This window comes from Heteronotia binoei, chromosome 3 (assembly GCF_032191835.1).
Source record: "Heteronotia binoei isolate CCM8104 ecotype False Entrance Well chromosome 3, APGP_CSIRO_Hbin_v1, whole genome shotgun sequence".
Classification (NCBI taxonomy): domain Eukaryota; kingdom Metazoa; phylum Chordata; class Lepidosauria; order Squamata; family Gekkonidae; genus Heteronotia; species Heteronotia binoei.
This window is the reverse complement of record NC_083225.1, coordinates 75,241,127-75,251,193: the sequence shown is the minus strand read 5'-3', so window position 1 is coordinate 75,251,193 and position 10,067 is coordinate 75,241,127. Positions and strand designations below refer to the sequence as shown.

Genomic DNA, 10,067 nt, shown 5'->3' with positions numbered 1-10,067 from the left:
AGAGAAGTGCTGTCTTTTAAAGGGCTTAACTTGCCATTTTCACTGAACAAGCTTTTGTGTATATTTTACAACTCTTAAGAAATTATTAGTTGCTCATGTCAATTTGCTGTTTTAGATGCTTTTATAATGTGCTATTCATTAGTCCCATCCAAGCAAATAGTCATGATCTTTCCATCTATATTTTATGTAAGACTTCCTGCATCCTTTTCAATGACGTCTGAACCACACACTTATGCAGAAACTAATTTGGCTATGCACAGGAATCAAATAGAAAGATATTACATAACAGTAATTATAGATCCTTCTATGTTTTGCAGCCTATTATCTAGCATAGATTGCTTCTTTGCCCATGTATAGCTACAAGTCTCCATTAAGTTGTATGCACTCATATATACACCTTTAGCTTGAAAATGTAATTAACCTAGAGTCTGCTAAGTGGCACGTAGAAGCCAAACTCCTTTTTGTAGTGCTTAATTTTTGTACTGTTAAAACTAATCTGTTGGTTACTACCAATTGCCATCTCCTGTGCTCTTGAGTTAGGTGCTATAGCATACAACCAAGGATATGGAAAGTATCTTAGACAAAGGAAATCCCTTCTTCCTACCACCTCTTCCCAAAGATATACAGTAAGCCAATCATTTGGCCTTTAGTGATCCCTGTCAAACTGGATTACTTTGAAGGGCAAGTAACAAGGCTAAGTGTGGGCACAAGGGGCTTAGACAGCCCAGGATCTCTTCCTTATGTAAAATGTATGATCTGTGTTGTCCCTGAAATGCATTATCTGCATGGCAGGCAAGGTGAACAGATAGTCTTGGTCATTATCTTATAGTTATGGTTTAGAGATCAGATCTTGACAGAGTTTTACCTCTCCCTCCCACTCTGTGGCTTTAAGTCTCATTGCTACCCATTGTGTGGTTTTGGAGAAATCAATGTTTTAAGCCTTAGCTTCCAATATGCACAATGAGAAAAACAAGAACCTCTTTTTCAAGACTTGATGCAAATGCAAACACTGGAAACTGCAAAGATATCTGAATATGCAAAGTATTCTCTATATGATTTCCAGTACCCAACACTTTGTCATGCTCTGAGCTTGCTCAGTGTATATCAAAATAATGCCAAGACCTAATTTCCAAGAGGAAAGCAAACTTTGTCTTTCTGCAGGTCTGATAGGATAAGGAGAAGTTCAAATTGTTCAAACTTTGTGCACTGGGTAAGTAGGGTGGGGGCTGGGTAAAAGAAGGCTGCATGCCATTGCCTTGTCTTCCTGTTGTCTTGTGCCAGCCAGCTGCAACGGAATCAGAACAATCTATATGCAAAACAACTGAGTTTGGGGGGAAACTTCCCTTTCTGTACTGTAATCTCTTATTCACTTTGCTGCCTAGCTTGAAGATCCTTTAAGAGAAGCACCAGGTTAATGGGGCTGGTTTAATCCCTCTAAGGTGGCACCACCTTGATTCAGATGAACCCAGCCCAGAGAAACTAACTAACCTAGATGTTCTAAGTATTTACCACAACAAGGAAGGACAAAGAGAAATAGCAGAACAAAGAGGTAAGTAACAGGGGTGGCAATCTAGAACAAAGGCTGGAAAGAACAGGAGCCCTCCTAATCATCTCCATGCAACTCCACTTGCAGACTAACAAAAAGCAAGTACATGCAGCAGAAAGCCTGTAAGAATGTCCACACACAAACCCACACCAATGGAAACAATTTATTTATGAATGCAAATAATTAAAAACCCTACCAGTGTGTACATTGTACACATTTGAACAACACTTACAAGAATGAAGTTTTATACAATATACATTTTAGGATGACAAGTGCACTGATGAAGGATAGAGACAAATAACTGACACCACAACTGTTGCTACCTGTAGGACTGGGGTCACAGAACTCCAATCATATCTATGCAACAAAACCACTGGTAATTAAAGCTTTTGAATTACAAAGTGTATGAAAAGCAAGGCAGGAAGAACACAAAGATTATTGGATAGAATTTGTTACTGGCCAGGCAAAAGCCCTCACTCTTCAGTTGCCATCTTCATCAAGTACTCCTTATCTATTTTGAAGAGTCTCCAGCCCTCCTCAGATGACAGGTCAGAAGCTCCTCGTCTCTTGTAGAACCTGATGGAAGGCTCATTCCACTCTGCCACTAAGAAGTGCATGCTGCTGCAACGACATTTGACAGCCGTCTAGAGAAAGAAAACAGAACATGGAAACTGGAGATAATTCTCTTATCTGCTGGCATGGGTGTCAGCAGTTCTGTTACCTCACTGAATCCTTGCTATCAACTATTTATTTTCCATACTAAATAGTTGTACTAAACCTCTCAAATCACGCATTCAAGGTTCTTCAGAAAATTTTAAAAAAATGCTTGGTTCTTGACTCCTTTGCAATATCAACTATGAAAGCTTTTTAAAAAGGGGAATATAAATGTACACAACTGAAAATATAGTATCACTGTAGATTAGGGGTGGGCATTCACTGTAGATTAGAGGTGGGCATTCTAGGCAAGCAAAAAAAAAAAAAATAGCCAGAAAATACTTTATTGGTATTTATTGGCTGTTTTTTCAGCCAGATATAGATGAGTGAGTGCACTGAGCAAAGCCTGGATAATCCTGGGAGAAACTGGGATTATCCAGGAAAACAGGACAGCCGCAAGTTAAACAGAGTTTAAAGATAGTGCACACCCTTTAAATGCTGTTCTGGGTGAAGCTGCAACTTCACAAATGCATTTAAAGCATCTGTGACTCTTTTAAATGCCTTTGGCTCTATTATAGCCTATAGGGACCATTATAGTCCATGATCCCCATAAGGCTATAATGGGGAATCTATCCGGAGGTATGTGGGGGGGGGTCTGTTTTTTGAAGCAGAGCCACCAAATTTTCAGTGTAGTTTCTGGTGCCTCTACTCAAAAGACACTCCCAAGTTTCAAAAAGACTGGACTGGGGGTCCCCAAAGAATTTCTAATGGAGGAAAAAACAGCAAAAAAGCATGGACTGATGTCAAACCAGAGAGTCTCTGTAGTAGGACCAGTATCACTGTGGCAATGCCAGCGGAACAGATCCAAGGAAGTTGTTTTAAAGCCTTTCACAGCCAGTGCATGTACAGAGTGCCCATCAGAACCAGTGCAATGTACTAGTGCCCAGCAAAACTGAGTGCCTTCCCTTAAATGCTTTTTCTCCCTCAATTACAAATAATGGAGGATGGGGGCACCTTCTTGGGTACTTATATATGCACTGGTTCTGCTGGGCACTCTGTAAATGTGTTGGCTATGTTGGACTTGTAACTCCCCCTTGCTTGGATTTGATGAGCTGGCATTGTCACAGTGACACTGGTTCTGTGGGGCTTTATGTACATGCCCTGGTTTTGCTGGGCTTGGAACAATTCCACCCCCTCCCTTCAGTTTCTTCTACTGAAGAGACTCTCTGATTTGACATTAGTCCTTGGTTGTTGTTTTTGGCTGTTCTTTTCCAATTATCTATCTGAATACTCCATTAGTGGGGGAACCCACTAATGTGGATTGGATGGAGAATGCGAATCATACTGAAGAACACAATGCTACAACTTCAGGGAGTGTCAGAGAAACAGTTTAGGTGAGAGAAACAGTTTAAACACACACAACCATAGATCTCCGTGTTTTCACAGAATGCCTTCCTCGCAATGTATTACCTGCTCTGTGGGAGAATGTTGGATCTCTTTTGCATTTCATTAAACTATTTCCTGCAGCTATGGAAGTATCTTTTTATGATTATTATCATGGCTTGATTTGTCAACTGCATGATTATGGGTACTGCAAAATCTGTACTTATTAACTTGCAAACTACACAGAGATTGTGATAACTAATTGACTTGGCTTAACTGTTTTAGAAAACAAAACTCTGCATTCTGAAAGAGGTCTGCTTACCTGACTCAATATCTTTAGAATTTCAGAACCAATGCCCAAACCTAAAAATAATTTTTAAAAATTGTTAAGATTTTGGATTAGTTGGTGCATCTGGTATAGTTTAAAGCAAAATAATACCTCTGAACTAAATCACAAAGAAGTCTTCAAATTTAAGGATAAATGATACCTCTGAACTCATTCATCACAAAGAAGTCTTCAAGATACAACAGTTTTCCAATCCATGGGTCATAAGTGAAGTAATACATTGCAAAGCCCACGATTCCATATCCTGTAATGAAAGATTATAGTTACTTTACCACAAATTGAAATGTCATCAGGAAGAAAAGAGTTAGTAGCTCTCATATCTTACATGCATAAATGTCACAACGGTTTCTATGTACATGCAAAATTAACCTATTATACTGCCACTGGTCAATGTGAGAACATAATGTACTGTCTAAAAGAACAGTAGTGCTGCAAAATGAGTAGGGATTCTTAACAAGTAAAAATTATCTTGGAATGTTTCAAAATCCTCAAAGCCAACATTACAGTTATGGGGGGTAATCAACTGAATGCTGCTCCTGTAGATACCTACATGGTCACACCACTGCAATACTTGGCAGTCAACCGTTACTTCACAATTACAGTTTTTTGGTAGAGATATTCTGTATGATTTACTGGCCTGACGAAATATAAGTAAGACTTTAAAAAGTTACACGGCAGATCAGAATATTGTGGCAGTCATCTCAACTCTGATTCCTTTAAAATAATGAACACAGAACTCCCAAAGTGAACACATCTGCACATTGTCTTCTACATTAATTTATGGCCAGTTGTTCACAATGCAGCCATTCATACACAAGCTTTTACTCTTCAGTCAATTGCATTCAGGTTCCTTCTTGTTTATCGCTTTCACATTCTACTCTTCCACTGGGAAAGAAAGAGATTACTGCAACTGGTAATCTTTTTCCGACAACATCCCAGTCAAAATGTAGAACTCCAAATCTGTATTATATCCATAGGTTACATGTGTTCTTAGGAGCAGAGTTAAATACAGGATTTCTGATCTACCGAGTTTTTTGTATGCCTTTTCTCTGTCTTTTTTCTTTGTGAGGTAGACGTTTGGGAATAATATTTGTCCCTGGAGACCTTACCTCATTTATCATGATCATCTACTTTATTGTGTAACGGATCTTTTAGTTACCTCCCCGCCCATCCATGTACACGGAAGGGCCATGTACATGGCGAAGCTAGAGACTGTAACCTGAAGATTGGGGACAAATTGAAGAAAACATGTGATTCAACAGGATTACATATTGATAAATTAGGGTCAAACAAGAACAACCATGTAACAAAGTGGTATTACAGTATATTTTCCCCATTATACCTGGTCTTCCATGGACTTGAAGGTAACAGAACAATTAATTGAAAAGCTACAATTTCCTTATTTCAACAAGTTTAGTTTTAATACTGATTTTTGCTGTAATTTGTTGCTAGAACCATACAGATATTCTGCAAGTAGTATTATTTTTCTAATAAACCAAATAAGAGTTCAAGCTTCACCTTCAGGTGTACAGTGTTCTTTTGGCACTTCTGCAACAAGACAGTGGTAGAAAGGGTGTTCACCAAAGCCATCCTCAAGGAGATCTACAAAATAGCAGTAAATAAAATCTCAGTATCTTTTTTTTGTAATCTGATTAATCTGTTGTGAGGTTACTGTTAGGATAATTTACAATATTACCTTTTTCAGTCAGCACTACTTGATCTTCCATCTCTTCATATTTAGCAAGTTCCTGTTGAAAAAGAAAGTCAGGTTAATGTCTCACTGCACTAGCTCCTTATTTTGAGCTTTGTACTTCTGCTTTGTCAACCCTGGCCAGCTGTTTACAAAGATGGGAAAGTTTTCTATCCATTTATCCATCAACTAGTGCTTTCCATCACATACCCAGCAGTGTAATTTACTTTCAAGTCAAGATGTAGAATTTAGTAGCATGGATCTGTTACCTTTTCAGACATATTCAATGTCAGGAAGAACAGAATGGACAATCATTCATCTAAGTAATTTACATTACATAAATAAGGCTTAAATTGGACATCAGGAACATCTTAAATAAAAAAGGAATTGTTGATAATTTAAATAGACAGTGCAATCACTTTGCTTGTGTTTCCAAGAATAGGGATATATAATCACAGGACATGTAAGTTACAGCAGTTGAATCTCTTCACTTTTTTTTTTAAGGTCACTTCCTTGTACACAGGGCAGAGATTATACAGCCTGTTGCACAAGAGGAGGGAGGGGTATATGAGATGTTTTGTTGACTTGAGAGGGCAAAGGTATCTGCAGGGGGTGAACTGCTCCACTACAAAAATAGCAAAACATGCCACCCAAGGAAATTTATTTTACCTTAAGCTATATATACAAAGGTGTTTGTGTGTGTGTGGAGAAGATCCCCTGAAAAGGTAGAGAACACAAAGCTTCCACTAAGAATGACAAACATCTGTGAGAGGCTGGAGGGTGGGAATGCTCGCTCTGGCTAAACCTGGGAAGATTTTAGAGTTGTTCACTATCCAATTATAGCAGATGGCGGCTCAGGCAGGGAAAACAAGATCAACTAGAAGCCTCAAACCTCTTCCTTTTATGGTCTTGATCATCTGTGGTTTTAAACTAAACTTAGGTGCCCGTAAGTACATCCGTTTCATATAGCTCTGTTCAGTCCTTCCCAATCCACAGCTTCCAGCTCTCCTTTCCTTCAGAGATTCCCGCCCCCTCTCAGATAAAGCCACCTATATCTTTTTTGTTTCTCAAAATGTTCCTGCCTTTTCAGAACCTTAAAAACAGGAGGCAAAAGGAAATAACGTCTATTTTATTAAGTCTGTTTTCAGCATTTTGAGCTGCGCGCATGTGCCCGTCGGGCAGCCTCACCGAGTTTACCCAAAACAATAATATACCTTTATGAGGCGCAGCAGATCGCCACAGTCTTCGGACCGCGCAGCACGTATATGGAACGTGGCCATTTTCGCCGGCGTTTCCCCCTGCGTCCCCCCCCTCGCGTGAGTCCCCGATAATTGAAGAGCAGGAGAAGCAGTTTCTTCATTCGTGTCCCGGGCGCGGCGTTGGCGTCGGTGGCACAGGCACAGTCAGGCTGCAAGCATCCCCCAGCGGCAAGACGAAAGAAACAGCGCACGAACAACCACACTTCACCTCCTACTGCTTCTGCGAAAGCGCTAGCAAAACAGCCTCTATTTATAAGCCAGTGTGCAACTCCGTCAGGCTAGCCTTCCAGCCAATGATAATATGGCTATCTACTTGTCTCCTCTCCGCTCTCCGCCCCCCGTCGATGGCGTCACCATTCTAGGAAACGACGTTCTGCAAAATTTTATGACTCATCGAGGCTTGAGCCAAAAAGTAAAACCAGGCTATGAAGGCACCGCCCCCTTATGGAACAAAAGTGTTGCTGCAGAGAAAAATGTAACTCCATTACTGGGCGTTTTTTGTTTAGTAGAACTGAAGCTTATTACAACACTTAGAACAAACACCTCTCCAGACTCAACAAGGATACTTTTTTTTCTTAAATCTCATTACATATGCTAAACTCATTCAGTCCTTACATCTGCATTCTCTCTGATAACGGCTATATATCCTCTTTATTTTTGTGTATTTCTTATTTGTTAACTGTTAGTGTAACTTTCAGGCTCAGCACATCTGAGTAGGCCAGGTAGGCAGCTGCCTAGAGGCTACCTGGCCCACAGGGCACCCTCTTCTGCCCCTTCCTTCTCCCTACAGGCACCCCAAGCAGCCTTTGCAGGAGTCTGAGCTGCCAGCATGGCTTCTCTGGCTCGCAAATAAAAACAGCTGGCGGCATGGCCACCTGGCCTCATTGCTCTTGGCTTTTTCCCACCACTGCTTCACCTCTTCCTGCCAGCTGAAGGAGCCTCTTCTTGCTGCTGTCACTGAGAGAGGGAGGCAGACTGGCAGCAAGAGAGAAGCTGCCTGGCCCTTCCTGACAGGGATGGTGGGTGCATTCCAGGTGTGTTCCAGACCTCAGCCACCACACTCAGGTGGGGGGAAGGGTGCGTGCGGGGCAGGAAGTCAGGAGCAGGGGCACCTTGCTTGAGGCGGCAGCCTAGCACCAACACCCTAGCGCCAGTGCTGGTAACTTTTCTCCATAGAAGATTTGTGCTTGATATGAGATGTGAATATACTGGAGTAGTTTGGAACCTCCACTTCCCCCTCGGCGGCCAGCCCCTCTTGCCACCCCGAGACATGATGTGTCTGCCCCGAGCACCTCACAGAGGGTGGCTCTGGACACCAAGCTGCTGTTCAACTTGGGCATCCATACACCTCCGAAGTTTGGAAGCATTACTGACTTATGGAGGATCCACGCTATGCGCAGTGCCAGCTGTGCAAGGCACGGATCAGTCGTGGGCAGGACCGTGCCCACCTGACTCTGGGGGGGGGATGCGGAACCACCTGCAGAGGCACCACCAGGCGGTGCTTCTTAAGGGGGAGAAGCAGGCTGGTGCTGGGGTGCCCAAGCGGCCAACACCACCCAGCCAGGAGGTCCGTCCCACCGCGACTACCTCCAGAGCTCTCCAGGAGAGTTCCGCGATAGGGCAGGGACGCCAGGCATCTCTGCCTGAGATGTTTGGTGGGGGTGGCACCTGTGTGCCAAGAGGAGGAATCAGGTATGGCAGGAGGGTAATCACCTGGAACCTTGCCAGGTCGGTCACCCATGGACTTCCATTTTCAGTGGTCGAGAATCCTGGGGTGCTAGGGTTGCTCGAGTACTTGGTGCCCTGATACAAAGTTCCTGTTAGAACCACCATTAGCACGACCATTGTGCCATCTGTTTTCAGGGCGACCAGATCTGTGGTGAAGGAGCATTTGTCCAGTGCTGCCAGGGGGACTGTTCATTTCACCTCAGATATCTGGAGCTCCCAACATGCGTTCGAGGGATATATCTCCCTGACTGCGCATTGGTGGCAACCCAGTGAGCTGCAGGGTAGGGGTGGCAGTAGCAGCAGGCAGCGTCAGGGCCGCCAGACCGGTTATTGCTGGGCCTTGCTGCACACCAAAGCAGGTGACACACACGGCGGACACTCTCAGAGCCATCCTCTCACAATAGTTAGAGGGCTGGGTAGGCAGCAGGGACATCGCCATGGGCTTCGTGGTGTCTGACAGTGGCTCCAACATCAAGGCAGCTGTCCAGCGTCAGGGCCTAAAACGCCTTCCTTGCGTGGCCCACCTTCTCCACCTCATGGTTAAGGATGCATTGGGCCAGACGAAAAGCCAGGATCGTCGGTATCTAGCCGTGACCCATGAGTACCGACTTCTGCTCCAGAAGTGTCCGCATATCAAGGGTCACTTCTCACGCAGCAATACAGACTCGTATCTGTTGCGTAAGAAACAGACACTGACAGACGTGCCAGGGCACTGCCTGATCAGTGACGTCAGCACACGCTGGAACTCCACCTGTGCCATGATGGAGCGCATGGTGTAGCAGAGAGCAGCCCTAGATGCCTTTGTCTTTGAGACAAAGGATGAGAACTGTCTCACCCAAGAGGATTGGGTGGTCATTTCTCAGACTGTGGAGGTTCTTGGGCCCTTCAGGACCCCCACATAAATGCTCTCGTCTGACACGGCGAGCATCGCACTGGTTGTCCCCATTGTCCACATGGCCCATGAAGACCTGGCCTTGTCTCTAGTGCCAGCTCAAGGCCGTGCAGACTTTCTTCCAGCGGCGAGCGCCCTGGTTGTTAGGCTGCAGGAAGGGTTTGAGGTCCACTTTCAGACTTTCACCTAGGATAAGGTCTACATGATGGCAACCATGTTAGACCTATGCCTTAAGTGCACTGAGCGGGTCAACGAGCTCGATTGTTGGCAAGATGAGCTCTCCCAGAAGGTCAAGTGCTGCAGAGTCAGGGCGGGCCCAGTGCTGGTAGCTGAGGAGGAGGGGGGTGGAAGCAGCTCATCTGCCACTTCCACTGCTGTTCATCCCCAACCTCCCCGGCTAGGCAGTGTTTCCCACCAGACTCACGCCAAGAAGAGTGCCGAGATGACACTCATCAGGCAGCTCGTTGGCCCCTCTGGGAGCGGTAGGCCCCTGAGAGTGGAGACAGGTGCTGCAATGATGAGGTACTATCTTTTGGAGCCCAACAAGTCACAGGAAATGTCTCCTTTGG

General features: G+C 44.1%; 1 protein-coding gene across 1 annotated transcript; it reads right to left on the bottom strand.

The window, feature by feature from the left end:
- Positions 1 to 1,695: 1,695 nt before the first annotated feature.
- Positions 1,696 to 7,204, bottom strand: SAT1 (spermidine/spermine N1-acetyltransferase 1). Its single transcript, XM_060234085.1, has 6 exons — positions 6,834 to 7,204; positions 5,626 to 5,677; positions 5,448 to 5,531; positions 4,072 to 4,173; positions 3,906 to 3,946; positions 1,696 to 2,190 (listed from the first exon to the last, which is right to left on the bottom strand). Exons 1-6 carry the CDS (start codon positions 6,897 to 6,899, stop codon positions 2,020 to 2,022), a joined length of 516 nt encoding a protein of 171 aa, XP_060090068.1. The 5' UTR covers positions 6,900 to 7,204; the 3' UTR covers positions 1,696 to 2,019.
- Between the last annotated feature and the right edge of the window lie 2,863 nt (positions 7,205 to 10,067).